Here is a 21,253-nt window from a genome sequence, read left to right on the forward strand (position 1 = left end):
ATGGCATCATGGTTACGAGTATAGTAATGTCTGCCCGCCATTTTTTTTTTTTCTTGCCTGTCGTCTGGTGAAGTGGGTGCGCATACGCAGAAACTGTCAGTGATTGTAGCAGACGATTTCTTTTTCTTCAGTTTCAGCAAACAAAAACCACGTGGAATTAAATTCTAAAAAAAATTTTCTTACTCTTTTCTGTGAAAAAAAAAGAGTTGTTTTTTTTTTATACATTTATCTCTTTATACATTTCTTTATACAGTTCTTTATACATTTCTTTATACAGTTCTTTCTTTCCATTATTTATTTTTTTTTTCTGTAAAAAGTTATTTTAACATTTTCTTCAAGTGCCAAAAAAAGATCAATACCAATACTGTGGATTTCTGCTACAGTTGTAGCAACAAATATTTTGACACAATAAAGGCATTTCACAAAGATGACACGAGCAGGCAATTTTTGCGAAAACATGGTGTTTTGCCGACAAGCGTTACCTGTTCGCAATGCAAAAATGAGTGTTCGTTTCGAGAAGGTAAACAAATCTAGAGGTGCATGCACTACACAAAAGTGAGAAAATCCCAAAAAAGAAAATATTGCGGTTTCACTGTCGCCAAAACCACAGGAACATTCATTGCTCGGATGCAAGCATGGAAAGTAACAATCATTTTTTAAGCACTATGTGGAATCATTGGACAGTACGCGAAAATCTGGACATTTCGCACCACTCCTCAGTTGATTGGCGGTCCTTCTGTTCCGAGGTCTGTGAGGACTGGCTTAACAACCAGGAACCCATTGGAGGCGACGGGATAGCTGTAAAAATCGACGAAACCCTTATCGTGCACCGAAAGTATAATAGAGGAAGGATGGCTAGTCAGATATGGCTTTTCGGCAGAATTGAAAGAATTTCAAAAAAAGCTTCGTCGTCGCGTTGACTGGCCCAGATGAAAAATGCGCAGTGTGTTACCGGCTGTCTTGCATGGCAAGAAACATGGTAGCCATTAAACTATTACCCGAAAGCATTGTTTTTTTTTTTTTTCGTGTTATTATTGTACATAATTCTAGTCTGTTTTTTTTTTTTAAAGTGTTGGCTAGGGAGAGATGAAAAGTTTACCCCAGAAATTCCCGCCAATTTTATAGCAATAGGTGTTGTACAATTGTTCTGATTGGATGTGCAAGCATATAATAGGGTCTTCAGGGAACGATCAGCAGTAGTTTTTTTGGCGCCAATTTCAGTTAATGAACAGATTGCTGTAATTGAGTTGCCTTATTTTTCCAGTGGAATTGATCTTTGATAATCTTTTACAAGACCAAGGTAATACATTACCTAAAGCGAAAGGTTGCAACATACCTTTGTTGCAATTCATTTCCTGATTTACTTTGAGAAGTGCGAGTGGCTTTTTCCCACAATTTTGCAACAGAGCGGATTCTTTACAATATTAACTTCGACCTTTGCTTAACAATGGATTCTGAACAAAAGGATAAATTAACAGAGTTATTGGATCATGAGGAAAAACACAAACTAGTGATCAAAAACTCTTTGAAAAAAATTGAATAATTGTGATATTTTAAATGCCTGTATCTTTGAGAATTACAGGGATGATATTGATATGCGTCTGACAGAAATTAAGAAAATACAGACCAAATTGACAGTCTTACTGCCCCGGGAAGAGGTGATATCTGTCAGTGAAGATACTTTAGAGTTTACGAAAGAAGTCAAGAAGAATCTGGATACCTTGAGCGTGGAAGTATATGAGGATGTGCTGCCACCCCCTTACCCTATGAGGGATATGGAGAATCTTGCTCAAGGACTGCCTTCGGCAGCTAGACCTATCGTTAAGTGCCCTGAATTTGACGGGCTTGATGCAGATAAGTTTGATTTCAGAGATTTTTTAACTCGATTTGAGTATTGTACTTCTGGAATGAAGTCCAAAAGAGAAAAATTGACGTTTCTAAAAACATGTTTATCTGGACGACCCATTAGACTGATACACCATTTGCATGAAAACTGACAATTATGAGGTTGCTCTACAGATCCTCAAGGATGATTACTGGAATGAAAAAGCTATAAGGGAAGAAATATTCTCTAAACTGTTTTTTCTGGAACCTGGAAACCGTTATGATTCCAATATCCTTAAGGACTACCTATCGCAGTTGAAATATGAATTGGCTGAACTCGATTTATCCATGCATTATAGATTCTTGAAAAAGGGGTCTGGTAGTGGGGCATTAGCTGCTCACATCGTTTTTCAACGATTGCCGGCTCGCCTTAGGGAGGAATTAGTGCGAGTAGAAGAGACTCCTTACCCTTCTCTCATCTCCATTCTTGATGGTGGAACTAGAATTTTAAAATCTTGGAGAACAACCCAAACCAGAACAGGACCGAATACATACAGAAGGAATGACACCCGGCTTATTACCCACCCACCTAGAGAAAGATTGACACCATCAACGTTGGAAAACTTCCATGTCAAAGAAAAACACAAGGCTTCAGACTACAAAAATTATTCTAGCTTTGAACAAAGACAGCAGCGATGCAGAGAGTTAGGACTTTGTTTCAGGTGTACCAGCTCCGACCATTTTGGAGATATATGTCCAATGAAAAACCCCTTTAATAACCCTGGTCTTAGGTGTTCTGAGTATAATCATACAACACCCATGTGTCCTGATGCTTCTGTCTTGAACGGTTGTATTAATACAGGTGTGAGTGACCGACAATGTCTTCTCCCTATTTCCAAAATTATTCTCAAGAGGGGGAATAGAACGGTTCTAGCTAGATGTATGGTGGACACTGGGAGCCAGAATTCATATTTTAGTGGAAGAGTTCTGCGTAACCTTCAATGTGACCGTAGGTCAGTACTTAACAAAGATCTGGAAATAGTCACGTTTTTGGGGAAAAGACGCTGCAGATTCCAACAAATAACTACAACGGTGCTGTTTCCGTCAGGAATCTCCCGGCAACTGCCAGTGTTAATAGATGATGAATTGGATCTACGTCACAGGGTTGATCAACTTCCTAGTGTAATCAAAACTCTTCAAGAACTAAACTTTAAACTAGACACTGATCTAGACGATTCTCCCAAGATATTACTTGATGGACTATTAGGAGTAGATCTTTTGCAATTTATGGGGCCATGGGAAATGATTAAATGTATGAATGGAATGGCCTGGTCGACTCCCGAGGAAATCATACCATTTGGTGACCCGAGAAATTTTCTTCATGAGCAGCATAGGATAATTGACTCTCCCGTGATGACTGCGTATCAAGAAACTATAGGCTCTGTAAGATGCTCTGCTTCCCTTGTTAACAGTGTCCTTGAAGCTGTCACCACTTATCCAGACCCATATGCAGATGTATTTACTGAAAGTGCGGTGGAAAGGGGATTAGAGTGGATATACAGTGACGAATCTTTGGGAATCTCTGCGGAGGAGGAACTATCTGACTATGATGCCAAAACGGTGGAAACTTTTACGAGTCACATAGAGTTTTAAGAAAATTGTTATTGGGTACAACTGCCATGGCATACTGATAAACTAGCCAAGGTTAACTCTAACTATCATGTAGCCCTCAAAGTGCTTGACAGGGTTGTAGGCGATTTAGAAAGAAGGAATTTGCATGAAAATTATTTGCAGGTGTTTGCAGACCAGGAAGCGGAGAACATCATTGAGCCTTTTGAATGCCTGCCAAACTCATACCATAAATATATTTGGATTCCTCACCGTCTGGTGTTTAAGTTTGACACAACCACTACGACCAAGATCAGACCAGTCTTCAATTGTTCGTTGAAGACTAAAGGAGGAGTTTCCTTGAATGAGGCAGCTTATCCAGGAGTAAACTTGACTGGAGATATATTGAATTTAACCTTGCTGTTTAGAACGAACCAATATACTCTGTTGAGAGACATCAGAAAGGTGTTTCTGATGATAAAGCTATCAAAAACATCAGACAAAAACAGATTTTGTTTTTTCCTGAAGCAGGGAGGCTACTTGAGGTGTTACCGTTATACCACGCTTATATTTGGATTCAACGCTAGTCCATTTATATTGAACTGCATTTTAAAATTTCATGCAAACAAATTTCCAGCCGACGAGTGTTCCAGTGGGCTAGAATCAAGATTTTACGTGGACAATCTCGTTACTACCAGCGATTCTAAGAGCAAATTGTGTAGCACTTACCAACAAGTGAGAAAAAGGTTGCAAAAGGGCGGGTTCGAACTTCGTTCTTGCAACACAAATTGTTCCGAGTTACGGAAATCAATGTTACTTGAAGAAACACTAACCTCCCACGGTTGCACATGGGAAAAGGTCTTAGGGTACAGATATGACCCCACTAATGGCACTATCAGTATCACTCAGAGATTTTGTAGCCCTGACCTGACTACAAAGAGACTTGTACTTTCTGCAGCTTCAGGAGTATTTGACTCCTTATCCTTTTGCCTCCCAGTCACAATTCAGAGCCGAATTCTGGTAGCAGACATGTGGAAGGCAGGTTTGGACTGAGATGAGACACTACCTGAAGAAATGAAATCTGCTTGGAGATCTCTTTCTTATGAACTGGCTCAGCTGCACTCACTGTCATTCAAAAGAAGAGCGTTTAATGAAAATGAAGATGCCTCTTTATGCATCTTTTCGGATGCATCAAGAAAGGCTTATGGATTTACCATTTTTATGTCATCCAAGGAGGGGTGAGTTCGTTGCTCTTCGCCAAGGCTAAGGTTGCGCCAGTAAAGACAAAGACTCTGCCAACCCTCAAACTGTTAGCTGGCTTCCTCGCTATAAAGTGCATTGGTAAGATATTGGAGACCTATGGAAGAATGAGAACTGTGGAATTGAATCTGGCCGTTGACTTGCAAATTGTATTGACTTGGTTAATGACAAAGGTAACCAACAACAAGAGTGTCTTTGTAAAAAACAGATTAAAGCATATTATGTGTATGGAGGAACTGATTAAGAAAAAACATAATTTGACCATAAACTATAAATATGTCCCCTCGAAACAGAACCCAGCGGACTTGATAACCAGAGGATTAACAACAACCAAGTTTACAGAAAATTTTTCCTTTTGGTGTTCCGGACCGGTTTGGTTAGCAGACAAGACCATTTCCTGGCCAAACAGTGACCTTGGCTGTTTGAGTGCTGATAACAAACAAGTGCTCCGCGCGGGTCTCTTTTGTACTCTAAAGGGTCGGAACAATGAATCTATCATTTGTTTGAATAGATTTTCCAACTACACTACTATTGGGTGTAATGGCCAAGGTATATGAATTTGTCTACAAAATCAGAGGCAAACTACAGGATTTTACACAGTTAGCAACAAACTATCTGTTTAAATCAATACAGGAGCAAGCATTCCCTTTGGAACTGGATTTCTTGCGCTGTCCCGAAGGAAAACTGATTCTGGCCAAAGTAGGGCAACTAAACTTATTTTTGGATGAAGCTGGATTGATTTGTTCAAGGGGTAGGATGGGAAGAAATCTCACACACAAATACGAAGTATTGAATCCATTGATTTTGGAGACGAATCATCGATTGACAGCTCTGATCATAACGGACACGCATGAAGAAGTCAAACATCTTGGAGTACCCACTACTCTCAGTAGGACTCGTTTGGCTGGATTTTGGATCCCTCAAGGAAGGAAAGCAGTCAAAAAAATCTTAAGGGAGTGCAGACTGTGTCGCAAGTTTAATGCTATCCCTTTCACTTATCCAAGATTAACGAATTTACCCAGGTGTCGAGTCAATCTAGTCAGACCATTTTTGCACACTGGTATGGATTACACTGGGCACCTGTGGGTTGACAATCTTAGTCAGCGGTCTAAAGTTTACATATTAATTTTTACATGCATGGAGATAAGAGCAGTGCATCTGGAATTGGTGGAGGACATGACAATTCGTTCCTTTCTTATGGCCTTCACCAGATTTGCCAATATGTGGGGGTTACCATCACACCTATATAGCAATAATGCTAAGTCCTTCATTGCAAGAGGAAACCTACTTCAACAGGTGCTCACTGCAGAAGAGTTTCAAAATAAATACAAGATCTACAATTTAAAACATGTGAGGATACCACTACATTCTCCTTGGTATGGAGGAGTGTGGGAAAGACTGATTAAGACGTTGAAGAAATGCCTTTATAAGTATATAAGAAGATCAGTGTGCTCTCAGACTGAACTTCTTGCCACAGTCTCAGACATACAACATGCAGTAAACGATAGACCTCTGACTTACATAAGCTCTGACCAATCCGTCTGGGAGGTAATCACACCCAATCACTTCCTGCACCCAGATTTGAATTCCAACTTTCTGGTGCGTTTGGAGAACACCGATATTAATGAATTCGAAGTAACCACCAAACAAAGATTAATAGCTTCTCTTAGAAATAGAGATGGGCTACTAAAGGAATTTAAGAGAATTTGGAAGGAAGACTATCTGCTTTCTCTTAGAGAGCAACATCTAGAAATGAATACTTCGACCAGTAATACTATCCAAGTTGGAGACATTGTGTCTATCAAATTACCCAACAAAGCAAGACCCTTCTGGGCATTAGGAAGAGTCATTAAACTGTTCTATGGAGATGATGGACTGGTGCGTTCAGCTCAAGTACTGCAAGGTGATGGAACCATGCACAATCACACTTTAATCCACTTATATCCATTAGAACTACAAGCTGTACAAACCTTGGATATTAATGAGGAACTCTTGGAACCAGAAGACAATCAGGAGGAAGAGGACCCAGATCAAAATAACGAACGACTTTGGATTTGCCCTGAATGTGACCTTCCAGATGATGGGTCGGCGATGATATGTTGTGACTAGTGCAATTTATGGTTCCATTTTGGGTGTGTAGGGATAAGCAGGCCACCACCAGAAGAGGATGAATGGTTCTGTCGCAGTTGTTTAAGGGGGGATTAACATTTAAAGCATAGGACATCTATAAAAATCAAATGGAAGTTGATTTTCATTTTGGCTGGAGGGGAGTGCGTTGGAAATACAAGAACAGGACTTACCAGCTGTTGGCTAGGGAGAGATGAAAAGTTTACCCCAGAAATTCCCGCCAATTTTATAGCAATAGGTGTTGTTGTACGATTGTTCTGATTGGATGTGCAAGCATATAATAGGGTCTTCAGGGAACGATCAGCAGTAGTTTTTTTTTTTGGCGCCAATTTCAGTTAATGAACAGATTGTTGTAATTGAGTTGCCTTATTTTTCCAGTGGAATTGATTTTTGATAATCTTTTACAAGACCAAGGTAATACATTACCTAAAGCGAAAGGTCGCAACATACCTTTGTTGCAATTTATTTCCTGATTTACTTTGAGAAGTGCAAGTGGCTTTTTCCCACAAAAGCAGCAGACCCGACTGGAGCTGTAAACAGTTGGATATTAAAAAAACGACTTCTTAAAGGTAAATATTCGGGTGGTCCCCCAGTGCACTTTCACCAATAGTTTATTTTGGAAGTATATTCCATAAAGAAAATAAACAACCCACTTTAAATGGAGAAATTACGAGTTTTGTATATGTTATTCGCAGTTTTGTGTTAGGGTTGTCAAAAATTCCCCCCAAAATCTGATACTGCTAGTGGTGCTGTAAATGAAAATAACATTTAAAATTACGGCAAACGAGTAGTTTCCAAGATATGAAGAAATGTTAGTTTTAAAAAATGGGGGATCACTTTTTTATAAAAATGAGCACCCACTTTATGGCCATCGTTTTTTTTTTTTTAGGGCGCTTTCTTTTTAACAAATAAAAGCGAAGAAAAATGAGTATGGCCACTTTTATGTTGGGGGTTGGGAGTCAATGTACAATGAACACAGTTTAATGTAAAATGAGCACCCCTTTTCAAAAAATGTAAACAGAATTTTTGTCGGGGAGAGGGGGGGGTCAACTGTAGGTGCTCATTTTACGTTTAGTTTTGTTCATTCCTACATCAAAGAGACACTTCGCCTTGTTTGAGGCGAAAATGTAATTTTAAAAAAAATTGCTTGTTGCCCATTTAAAAAAAAAAAAAAATTGGCCATAAAGTGGGTTGTCGTTTTTAGGTTAAATTATCCCCCCACCCCTTTTTTTTTTAACTAACGTCTCTTTATATCTTGGAAACTACTAGTTTGCCGTAATTTTAAACATTATTTTCGTTTTCAGCACCCCCGAAAACCTATAAAAGTGGTAATTTAAAAGGATTTTTCGAGGGTGAACTAATTCTGCACATTTACCTTATTTTTTTATTTTATCGTTTTTTTGTCATGTAATTTTCTTCTTTTTTTTGTATTAAGTCAAACATGGTACGATTTTCTTTTTAATTATTTCTTTAGGTATGTGAACTTCATTTTCCACCTGAAGACATACAGCGAGAGGCATCAGCATTTGATGAAAGGACTGGAAAGACCATTAGTGGTAAATTAAAAAAATCCCTATCTTAAGGATGGTGCTATTCCTCGAATATTACCAAACTGTCCCTCCTATTTATCGTCATCAACCACTTTTAGTGAGTCTCCTAACGCAAAGAAAATGCGTTTAGAAAATTCTGCTCTTAAGCATGCATTATGTAAAAGTGTTGCTGACGAGTTAGTTATAGAAACATAAAACTTTCCATAATATTGATGATTTAGAAAAAAATTAACGTTTATAGATAAAAATTATTAGACTTCTATTAGGCAAGACAATACCATCATTATATGCCATATAAAGAGATGCCCATGGCCAAAAATAAAAATGTCTATGGTGATTGAACCGGACTTGACCGTTAGAGTATTCTGTAGTGATGTGGAAATGAGTGCTATAGGGGAGTATAGAATTCCTAAACATGTAACAGAGGAAAATACTCTGCAGATTTTGATGGAAAACATGAAAAAAATCGACATCGAAGAACAGGAAATGAAAACTTCTAATATGAGTTCTTTATTAAAATTAATCTTATCATTTTTGCTATTAGTGCAAGATGAATCATTTAAATATTTTAATGCCATTAAGTTCATATATGAACAAATTAACATAATGACAATGAATAAGTTTAATTATTCGAGTGAAATGATGGTATTTTCTTCCTTATTATATAACTGCTCTCCTAGAGGGTACAGACTTAAGAGACACTAAAAATGTAATTTTACCATGCTCTTCAACCATTCGAAGATTAACCTTATCAACTTCTATGAATCCTGTCATTGAACAACACGATAACAATTTTCTCATGTATATTAAAAGTAAGTTCAAGTTACTAATGCAGAATGACATCACAGTATCTTTACTTGTTGATGAAATACATCTCAAACCTTATCTTGATTATAAAGGTGGTAATATTGTTGGCTTAGCTAACAACAGCAATAAACCTGCCACAAGTGCATTTGCTTTTATGCTTAGCAGTGTATTCTCACAATATAAGGATGTTGTGCATGTTATGCCAACTAAATGTCTTCTAGCTGAGAAATTATTTGACATAATTAAACGTGTAATAATTGGCTTAGAAGATATAGGGGTTAAGGTATTATCTGTTATAACAGATAATAATGCAATAAATAAAAAGCTATGTCTTTTGTAGCCCATCAAAGCTTTCAATTGTATATCCCCATCCAGTTAGAACGTCTAGCCCTCTTTTCTTCTTATTCGACTCAGTGCATATATTAAAATGCATTAGAAACAATTGGCTTGGCCAAAAAGATGAACGTAAATGCATGATGTTCCCAAAGTTTTGTTATAATGGAAATCATGAATTAGATAACATCCAAAGTGCTCCATTTTCTAGTTTACATAAACTTTATGCCCTAGAATCTCAATCACTTGTGAAATATTGCTATAAGTTGACTTCAAAAGCTCTTTCTCCGACTACTTTTGAAAGGCAAAATGTTAATTTGGTTTTGCAAATTTTCAACGAATATACTATTCAAGGTTTGTTAACCTTAGGAAAACAGGAATGCTTGCCAAATTATGCAGAAATCGCAGAATACATTCAAATATTTTATATTTGGTGGACAATACTGAATGTGAAAACACCATAAAAAGATTGTCGACTTCGTAATAAATATGCTAATCCACTTACATTAAATAGTGATAATTATAGTTCCCTAAATGTGTTCTGTGACTGGTTAGAAACTTGGAATAGCATTCCTGGAAGAACTGGTAAGTTAACAAAGGAAACATATACTGCTTTGCATCATACTACTTACGCAATTTTAGAATTGACTAAATATTGTATAAATGTACTGAACATGGTGTATATATTACCAGGAAAGTTTCAGACAAATAACCTTGAGGCAAGGTTTTGCCAGTATCGACAATTTAGTGGAGATCAGTATAATATATCGATACGTCAGGTGTATGAATGTGAAAAAAAATCAGAATATTGTCAGTTTTAAAATTGAGTTTACCAATTAATAATCGAACTATTGAATTGAAAAATTTAAAAGAAACTAACTGGGATGAAATGACAAGGGAGCAAGAGTTACATGTTTATAAATTTAACATAGATGTAACAGAAGATGATGTTAATCAATGCAAGCAAGTACTTCCTGTTATACTTAGCAGGTTATTGCTGTCATGCAGTTTTCAAAAAACTGAAATGCAATAGCTGCAAAAATTTAATATCCGGGAGAGAGGCTGTTGAAGAAATAGCTGAATTAAACAACTACTTTCAGGGTATTAACAGAGGTTCTCTGCTATAACCAAATGATATAACTAATAATTTTGTCTTATATAATTATATAGTTATAAACAAACTTACAAAATGCGATTCTTTCTTACATTCGATTCATCAGAGAAAATTAGCCATGTACATAACTTTAAATATTTTGGTTGATCAAAATCGATTATTTCATGTTGACTCTTGTGATGAGTCACATTATTCAGCAAATTTAAAAAAATGCTGATATGGAGTTCATCGAATTCCCTTATAAAAATTTTTGTCGCAAAGAGAATGACAATATTAGTAAAACAAAAAAATATCAGAAAAAGAAAATTTCAAACGTTTAATTAAATTCTATAACAGATTTTTTAAAAGTTTTAATATTCAATGTTTGAAATTTTTCTGCCTTAGTAACTTTGTTTATACTAACATTTGTTTGAATTTAATTTTTAACTTATTGTTTGTTATTCAGTTAACCTAATTTATTGTTCGTTATTCAGTTAACCTAATTTATTGTTCGTTATTCAGTTAACCTAATTTATTGTTCGTTATTCAGTTAACCTAATTTATTGTTCGTTATTCAGTTAACCTAATTTATTGTTCGTTTTTCAGTTAACCTAATTTATTGTTCGTTTTTCAGTTAACCTAATTTATTGTTCGTTTTTCAGTTAACCTAATTTATTGTTCGTTTTTCAGTTAACCTAATTTATTGTTCGTTTTTCAGTTAACCTAATTTATTGTTCATTTTTCAGTTAACCTAATTTATTGTTCGTTTTTCAGTTAAACTAATTTATTGTTCGTTTTTCAGTTAAACTAATTTATTGTTCGTTTTTCAGTTTTGATTTTTAAAATAGTTTTTTTGATTTAAAAAATATTTATTGTTCATTTTTATTTATCTATTGATAAACTTCAGTTTCATACAAATCAAATCGTATTCCTTTTCTTTTTAAACTTTTTAACAACTTTCCTCCCTTTCAATTCGTTTTTTATTATTAATATTTTTATTATTAATATTGGCTGAGTTTCAGTACAAAGTATCATGTTTATCTTTTTTAATCCAATTTTTAAGTTTTCTAACGCTTTCTGTAAAAAAATGTCTGCTCATTATCAACAGTGTGTTCCACTTATCTTGCTTGCTAGAACTTATGGTGATGACGTCATTTTTCAGCTGACAGGCCATCTATGACGATGGTCACGATATTAGTCTACAAAAAAAAATCAATATTTAAATATTTGTAGAGGGTGCTTCGTTTCTAAAGCAACGTTTTAGTAAATCAATCACCTATTTTAGAACCACTCAACGTTTTTGGCCAAATTTCGCGAATTTAGCCTTTTTTTAAACAGTTTGGCAATTTTTTTTTTTCAAATTGAATTTCGCTTTTTCCGATTATTTTACATACATATTTATGGTTTACAATCTGAGGGCAGTGAATATGCGCTAGTGCTAACTAAAGCCTTACCTTTAAAAAGTTAATTTTTATGGGATATTCGGGTCTATATTCCGTATTGTTTTCCCCTGGTCGCCATGTTTGTTTGCGCACACGCACATTCAATTTTTACACGCGCATTCAAATTTTTCCTACAAATATTTAAATATGGACTTAAAATGTTTTGTTTTATTTGTTTTTCTTGATAATCTGGTAGACTAGTGTCCATTCGATAATAATCCGCCGAAATAAATTGAAAAAAAAAAGACAAAAATAATTAAAAAAAAAAAAAAGAGAGAGAGGGAATAAACGGTTTCAGGTCAACCAAAATATCATGGTCTGTAAACTGCAGAAACATCAAAATTTTGCATCCATGCAGATTGCACTTCTTTCTTCATGTTAACCTGATTTCATGTTTAACCTCGCTGCAGGTGAAAAGAGGGTGAATAACCTCCTGTCCCATTTATAAAAAAAGAGTGTAGCTTTAATTATATGGTAAAAACAGTCGTAAATTATCGTATTGTTTTCCTTTCTTACAGCAACACTTGTAACTTTGTTTTTTGTCTCCCATGTGATAAAATTTTATTCTTTGCCCCCACGCGGTTATCATATCTGATTTAACGTCTATTTAACGTGATGACATGCGTTGGGTGGCTTCAAGATACTGACTTCCAAACCTAGCGGCCCTTTCTTATTAGAGCGAAACTCAAAAATAGAAATATTGAATTTCAAGTAAAGCCAATGAGGTCTACTTACTCGTCATGTCACAGTAACATATCCAAAGATTACGAAAAACGATAAGGTAGACAATTATTGAAAATAGTTTTTGAAGATAGCAAAAGTTGAGTTTTGCTAACAAAAATGGAGAGTTCGACTTGTAACAAGGGAGGTAAGTATTTTCTGAAATACTAGTCCAATTTAGCAAAACTCAAATTTCGCTAATTGTCTTCGAAATTGAAGGATTTTCTACCATATCATTTTTCGTAATTTTTGGATATGTTCATTACTGTGACACAACAATTAAGTAGATACCATTGGTTTTACTTGAAATTCGATATGACAATTTTCAAATTTTGCACTAATAATGAAGCACCAAACCAACCTATCTCTTCCTCTAAAGTCCATTTTTATTACTCCTCCCTATGTTTCACTTGGCCTTCCCCTCTAAATTGAACTTGCTCCCTTAACTGTTCTACATCGTTCATGCATTCTTTTAATATGGCCATAACATCAATGTCTCATTCTGCACATATCTTTCTATACCGTCATTAGAACTAAGACTGCTTTAAGACTCATCTTATGCCTCCATCATAACTAACCCAATCTCTAGACAGGTCTTTATCCCCCACTCTTTTTCTAGAGTCCATTTTTATTTCCTTCTATGTTTACTTTGTTTTGTTTTTTTTGTAAACTGGAATACTACCTTCTTTTATACATGTATTTATAACTCCCATCCATTCTTTCGATGTGGTCATACCATCGCAGTCTCCTGATCTCCCTTCAGATTTAACCTTACTCGGGGGGGGGGTCATCAGAACTAATCATATCTTTAAGGTTCGCATGGGATAATAAAAATAAGATTTCTTTTGGGGGTGGGGTGGGGGATTACACATCAACCCTGGGACTTCCCACGAGACAACAAAGCCAACACAGTATATGCGAATTGTTCAGAAGGATTGTTCCTTGTTGACCAAGGGATGGGTTTGGCTCTGTGCAGTTCTAGGAATTCAATCCTTAAAAGCCTTAGCTTTCTTTTTGGAATGGGGTTAGTTTTATACGTAGAGACCCAAGTGGTTCATGCTTTCACAATCATCAGTGCAGGATTGGTTGGTTGTTTTTGTTTTACGGCATATCAACCCTTTTCGAGTTACTTAATGCTGAATCCAAAGATTTTGAAGAAAATTTTTTTAATAGAATATATTTGTTGTTTTCACGTTGGTTTCTATTTAACCCATAGTTGGGACCCTAACAGGTACTACCACTCCGGGTCAGAGTGGACCTGGGAGCAATGGTAATTAAAGGGTGGCTCCACACTCCCCAAAGCCCGCAAGCTGGGGCCTCACCACTGGATATAGTTTAAGGTCATATCCAGGACCCCCATTGAGGGACTTTTACCCTCTGCAGGGGGGCAGTCGGCGTATTCTAATGCCCCACCGACAGGGCCATCAGTGCAGGAAGTGTAGGGAGATTCAAACCTAGTTACAAAATCAACCTTTCACTCCATTGGTTACGATATTACCTACAAGCTAGCATAAATTAACATGAGAATAAAGAGAAATTAAACACCTATAAATGCCAAATGCTGGTATAAGAGTAAAGCAGTTGGAGTAATATGTGGTGGCTTTCTTCACTCTTGACAGACTATGGATACCCACTGTAAGGGTGCCTGCACGTGAAATTTTTGTGGCAAGAGTTGCACAATCCCCAACCACACCTCTCCTGAGTTGACATTGTTGAATACCAGTGGCAAGTGGAGGTTCAGGACGACTGGAAATAATGCCGAGATAAGTGGAAAACACATACAGTGCCTAGCCTTCCCAAATTGTCACACATCTGGTACTGACCAAGTTCAACGTTGCTTCATTTTGGTGATCTGACGAGAACCGGTGTGTCAACGTGATTGTGCCGTACATATATATATATATATATATATATATATATATATATACTAGCAAAAGTACCTGTCATTGACTGGGTTCAAAAATAGCCTACAGAAAATGGACTTATTTATGAAAATATAATAGGTTATGAAAAGGAAGGGTTGTAAAGAGATAGCTTCGAATTTGGGGGTATCAAAACCAAAGCAAAATATGATGAAAGTAAAAATAAAATAGATAAACCCCATAATTTATTATACCATATCTGTTCACACTGAAACACTTATCACAATATTCTGTGGATCTATATTAAAAAACCTTGTTAAACTTTGTGACATATTTCCATTCTATGGAGGTCAGGCGCGAACGAACACCCCCATAATTTTATTATACCATATTTCTTCAAACTGAAACATAATTATCAAAGTATACTTACGTAGATAGATATGAAATGTCTTTATTAAAGTTTGTGCCTATTTCCATTCTATGGCGGCCAGGCGTGAACGCAGACCCCACAATTTTATTATATCATCTCTATTTAAGTTAAAACATACTTATCAAAGTATTATGTACATCTATATCAAAAATACTTGTAAACGTTTTTTTTTTTAATTTTTTATTTCCATACTCTGTGGACCAGGCGTGAACGCAGACCCCACAATTGTAATGAACCACCGTTCTGCAAGATCAAACATACTCATTCCTGTGTCTCGATATATCTATCATTATATGTAATCAGTTTTTTAAAATAGTCAACCATATAGGAGCCTATTCGTTACCACACACACAGACATTCAGCTTTATATTATATATGCATAAATATGTGTGTGTGTGTGTTTAAGTTTTAAATCTTAGCGACTATTGATCAGAATTTACCAAATGAAGGCTTGTTAGAAAAGTAATGACCCTAATTCTGGCATACTTTGTGGACCAGGCGCATATGCAGACCCCACAATTTTTAATGAATCATCATTATGCCAGATCAAACATACTCATTCCTGTGTCTCGATACAACTTCTATCCTTATAGGTGATCAGTTTTCTATAATAGTCAACCATATAGGAGCCTATTCGTGACCACACACACACAGACGTTCCGGTCAGCTTTATATTATATATATATATATATTTCTGTGGAAATATGCTTTATTTCCTTATAACATATACCAATCCTTATTTAAGAAACTCAATGTAATTACAGAGCAATATAGTGAATGAACAACAAAAACTATATTCCAAAGTTCATGATGTTGACCATCTTACAATTTATTCCTTTAATTCAGTTGACTTATATAATTTTTGACTGTTTTGTAGCACAAAATCAATTATTATATCAATTAATGAATCTATTTTGCCCATAACTCATCAGAAGAAATATCAACAATCAATCCGCCAAAAGGAAATAAGGTGCGTTTTGACATGATTTAAAAAAATCCGAAAATTGGAGAAGCTGTAAATACCTTATAATTCAAAATGGCGTAAAGGAAACAAATTATAAGGTATTTATAGCGTCTTTTCCAATTTTCGGATTTTAATCATGTCAAAACGCACTTTATTTCCTTTGACGGATTGATTGCTGCTGTTTCTTCTGATGAGTTAAGGGCAAAATAGATTCACTAATTGATATAATAATTAAGTGATTGATTTTGTGCTACGAAACAGATACTGTCAGGAATTGTAAATGTCAACTGAAATAAAGGATAAATTTTAAGATAGTAAACATCATGAACTTTGGAATATAGACTTTTGTTATTCATTCATATATATATATATATATATATATATATATACATACATATATGGACTCTCGTGGATTTCGACATATGAGGTCCCGCCAAAGCAACTAAGTTGCTCAGAAATCCACACAGATGATTTGTTTATAGTGGTGAAGGCTTTGTGTAGAACCAACTACACTTTTTGGTATTACTGTTAACTTTTGTCAGTGCAGATAACTGCCACAGGACAGAACATAAAGTAGACCGCAAGCTTTTTAAATCAGTTTTCCTTCTAGATACATGTCTTAATGAAGACTGGGGGAGGGGGGGTGCATCTCTCTCAGTGAATTAATTCATCCCCAGATACAAATCTGGAAATTTCTATGACTCTGCATGGTACATACAGTGCATAACTTTCTCAAATGGTCACCCATCTAGTACTGGCCAAGTTCATTGTTGTTTAACTTTGGTGATCTGTTAGGAACCAGTGTGCCAATGTCATTGTCATTATATATATATAGACTTATATGTAATATACTGAGTTTGTGTAATTCAGTAAATTTTCCTATACCAATAAGTTTTAAGCCAAAAAAGGTTGACGTAAGGATTAAGCTACAAAATTATCACATTTCATAAAACTCAAATGACCTTGTAACGAGTGATGTAACCTACTTTCCGGTTTATAACATCCGGTTGCGCATGCGCGCATAAACATTAACCCATAACAACGTAAACAAATAAACACAAATCGCTTCTTTTGCAGATTTTGACCTGCACACTGAAATATTAACGGTATTATTTTGAAATTATTATTTAACATGGGAAGAGTGGGGGCGGTTTGCAACTATTCTTTATTACAACTATGCTGTTGCTATTTTCTTACAACTAAACAATTTTAATCCGTTGACAAACATAACAATTGTAGTAAAGCCAAGACTACTATTACTGCTCTCTATCCGTCCCCTTTCCTTCTTTTTTTATTTTTTGTTTACATTTCTAGATAAAAATAGTTGTGTGAGAACAGTGGATTTGTTGACACATTTACTAATCTGTTTCAATATTAGTTTTATTTTATTTTATTTAGGTTTTATTTTTTTTGCTTCAGGTTTTAATTTTTTTTAAATTTGAAGTTTCTATAACTTGGTTGAAAGATTCCAATATGGGGTTTTCATTCTTATATTTCTCATCGGTAGGTTCATGTGTGTTTTTGCTGCTAAATGACTTTCGTCAGCGTTCGATTCGTAGGAAAATCATGTTTAATTTTCGATTTTTGAGCGATTATTCGGAAAAATAGGTAACTTTACACAAATAGGGAGGCTTTTCTTTTTTTCATGTTTGAGTGATCCGTTCGTGATTTTTCATTTTAATATACTTTCATAGAAATGTTTCTGTTATGTCAAAAAAAAAAAAAAACTATTTTCTTTACATCAGAAGTGTCACGCTCATACATGAATTCCATAGCTAATATAACATACTGACCCAACGGGTCACGGGTAGTCTAGTATATATATATATATATTATTTTTACTTTACTTTTTAAAACCGTACTCTCTGTACACGTGTTTCACTCCTCTGCAACTCATCTGTATTAGGGCTTGAACCTCGAACTATAGGTTTTATAGTCAAGTGCGTATACAGTTAGGCTATGGGCCCCTATACCGAATGCATATACCATTACGCTATGGACGCACATGCTTTGACATGCATGCGGTAAAAATATGTGCGCGCACAACAATGGCCGCCACTTTTAACAAGGAATTACATTGTTTAGTGATGACGATTTCCGCAAACAAGTAGTTTTCCGGATATTAAGCAATTCAATTGCCTATGTTAAAAGTAGTGGCCATTGTTGTACGCGCGTGCACATATTTTTGGCGCGCACGCGCGTAAACAAAGGCCACCACTTTTAACATAAGCCATTGTATTGCTTGATATCCGGAAAACTACTTGTTTGTGAAAAATTTAAATGTGATATTCGTTTTTAGCATACCCGAAAACTTTTAAAAGTCGTCATTTTAAAGGAAAATGTTTAGGTGGAAACCAAGTAAAAATTTATTGAGTTTTTTGTTCACGCGTTCTTCCCATAACCATTGCCTAAATTGTTAGAACCGTTTCTGGTAAAATCCTATTTCAATCATGTAAATTATTAAAAGTGAAATCAGTTTCAGAATTAATCCAAAGTACTGGTTTATTATTATTATAATTATAATAATTATTATTATTATTATTATTATTATTATTATTATTTAAACCATGTTTTGCAGGAATAGAAAGTTTCGTCGTACACATGAAACGTTTAATTCAAAACTAGGTCAGAAAAATAGTCTCCGCCTTTATGTAACAAGTCGAAAATAAGCTGGTTAAGGAAGAACGATAACTCACATTCATACTTTTTTAATTAAAGAAAAGCATATGAATAAGATTGTTTAGAAAGACGGCGACCATATTTTTTTGCCTTTCTTTACAGTTCAATATTTTCCACGCGTTGTGTTATTTAGGTACTTGTGCAGAATAATACGAATTGTGCTGAAATTATAACGTTATATTTAGAAGCCTATTCTTAACGTGGAGACTGGAGTGGCCACTGGAGAGCGCCGTGAGGGGAGGGGTTTAAAAAAGAAAAAAAAACTTGGGTATTTTTTACGACCACCTGCGTAGTATAAACACCCAAACCACCCCATGTTAAAAATGGCTTTCGGAATAAACACCCCTTCAACCACCCCATGTTAAGAACGGCTTTCGAGGTTGGGAGTGTTTATTCCGAAAGCAGTTCTTAACATGGGGAGGTTGAGGGGTTTATAATACGCTGGGGCACGTCGTAAAAATTTACCAAAACTAATGCACTTTCACCTAACAATTTAATAAACAGAAGATACCGTAAAAATTGGGTGCTAGTGCAAGTGCACTTACTGATCTGCGCTACTTTTTAAATCGTATTTCCAAGTTTAATTAAAGTTTTATGTTTTTTTGGGTTTGTATTATTGTACACATAGATTCGAAAAAGTTGTCAAAACAACAAATATATAACAAATAAATGTTATCAAAGGCAAGATAAGTTACTTTTCTACCAAACTGGATATATTTTTCGTGTTTTTATTCCATGTAACATGTTTATTCAGCTCGAAAAACATACATTGTTTACCGATGTATTGGAAAATTCAAAATGGCGCCCGACTCTCTCTTTAACACGGTAAGTTCGGGAAAAGGTGTTATAAATAATAAACTAGACAAAATACTATTAGAAAACCACCGAATATATGTCAACCCCAACTTATGTCACGGTAATATATATTGAGCGAGTTTCTAACAGTATTTTGTCTAGTTTTATATTTATAGCACCTTTTCCCCAAACTTACCGTGTTAAAGAGAGAGTCGGGCGCCATTTTGAATTTTCCAATACATCGGTAAAAACTTTGTTTTTCGAGCTAAATAAACAGGTTACATTAAATAAAAACACTGAAAACATATCCAGTTAAGTAGAAAAGTAACTTATCTTGCCTTTGATAACATTTATTTGTTATATATTTGTTTGTTTTTTTGACAACTTTTTCGAATCTATGTGTACAGTAATACAAACCCCACGGTTCGTATTCTGCATAAGTAGGCCTATATTTTATTTATTTATTTTGTTAATACATATTTTAAGCAAAAAAAAGAAAAAAAGAAAATTAAAAAAGAAATCAGAGAAATCCACTTCATCGTAAATAATTAAAGTGACTGAAATAGGAATTTACCCATAAACTTAATATGATACTGTATAATCGTTGAGAGTGATAAGAATTTTAGTCCATATCACTCCGAACTTATATTTTGAAAATTCGGTAAATGAATAACTTTTGCAGATATTTGGGGGAGAGGGGGGGGGGAGAGAAGATGATGCAACTTTTTGGTGAAAACTTTTTTTTTTATATATATGAAAATCGTAGGACAGGCGTTTTTTTTCTCGATTACTGATTTTATATATATATTCTTAAACTAAAGACTAGATAATATGGTTAAACAGTAAATACGCTTGTGAAATTGTCGCACGTGGCATAAAAAAAAAAAAAAAAAAACTTTTTTATGAATGAAATCCTGGAGAGGTTTACGCTAACATTATGTAATAGAAAAGTTGTAGTTAAAAAAAAAAAAAAAAAAAAAAATCTCTATCTCGCCTAATGAAACTGAATTGATGAGTAGATTTAAAAGAAAAAACAAAAACAGATTGGATTGTAGTGCACGGAGAAAACTTTTCTCTAAATAAATAAAAGTTAAGCACTCGTCAGCGAAAGTCGTTAAGATAAAAAAAAAAAAAAAAAAGTTAAACTTTGACCTAACCATTAACAAAAAAAAAAAAAAGAAGTTAATTTTACTTACGTAAGTAAAAAAAAAAAAAAAAAAAAAAAATCTTGCTTATTTGTATTCAGCCAAAAATTTTAAATGAAATTCCTTGAATTTTTGCATAACTTCCTTCAGTTCTTCAACGGGTGGCAAAATGGTGATACGGAAATGATGGGTGCCCTCTCTTTGTCCGAAACCAGATCCGGGGACCGTACAGATGCCGGTCTTTTCCAACATTTCGAAGCAGTAAAAAGCGTCCGGTAACATGTTCTTTTCTTTTGCAGCTTCCAACATTTTCTCCGGGAGATGGAGGCGGGGGAAGCAGTACATGGCACCCTGCACTTCGTTACAACTGATACCTTCGATAGAATTAAATGTCTCAGTCACAAGTTTGGCCTTCTCGGCAAGCTGGGTAAGCACTTCGTTCTTTTCGAATTGGAATTTTTCGTAGGATGGTTCGCCGGGTCGGGGAGGATTAACTATCGCTTCCATTACAACCTGGCCGAGGACAGGCGGGCAAAGACGGGCTGTTATGCTCTTCATTAACGTTTTTCGCACTCCCGGGTCAAGGTTAATTACTTCACAATAGGCGCCTCGAA

General features: G+C 35.2%; 2 protein-coding genes across 3 annotated transcripts in view; one reads left to right on the forward strand and one right to left on the reverse strand.

The window, feature by feature from the left end:
- The window catches only part of LOC145252586 (alanine aminotransferase 2-like), a 73,835-nt gene that overhangs the window by 50,880 nt on the left and 1,702 nt on the right, over positions 1 to 21,253 (reverse strand). For both annotated transcript variants that reach the window (XR_013863623.1, XM_080112250.1), the window contains exon 1: positions 20,691 to 21,253. This exon is cut by the window's right edge. Coding sequence is in view for 1 of the 2 variants with exons in the window: in XM_080112250.1 (XP_079968376.1) it covers positions 20,727 to 21,253 (527 nt within the window). In the remaining variant the exon portion in view is untranslated. The remainder of the gene's footprint in view (positions 1 to 20,690) is intronic.
- Positions 5,233 to 6,801, forward strand: LOC145252875 (uncharacterized). The gene has a single exon (XM_080112886.1). It carries the CDS (start codon positions 5,233 to 5,235, stop codon positions 6,799 to 6,801), a length of 1,569 nt encoding a protein of 522 aa, XP_079969012.1.

Source organism: Euprymna scolopes, chromosome 29, assembly GCF_053919585.1.
Source record: "Euprymna scolopes isolate OS-2025 chromosome 29, ASM5391958v1, whole genome shotgun sequence".
In the NCBI taxonomy this organism is placed as follows: domain Eukaryota; kingdom Metazoa; phylum Mollusca; class Cephalopoda; order Sepiida; family Sepiolidae; genus Euprymna; species Euprymna scolopes.

Excerpts from the sequence above, each read along its gene's own strand:
- LOC145252875 (XM_080112886.1), top strand. The coding sequence starts at position 5,233 with ATGGCCAAGGTATATGAATTTGTCTACAAAATCAGAGGCAAACTACAG.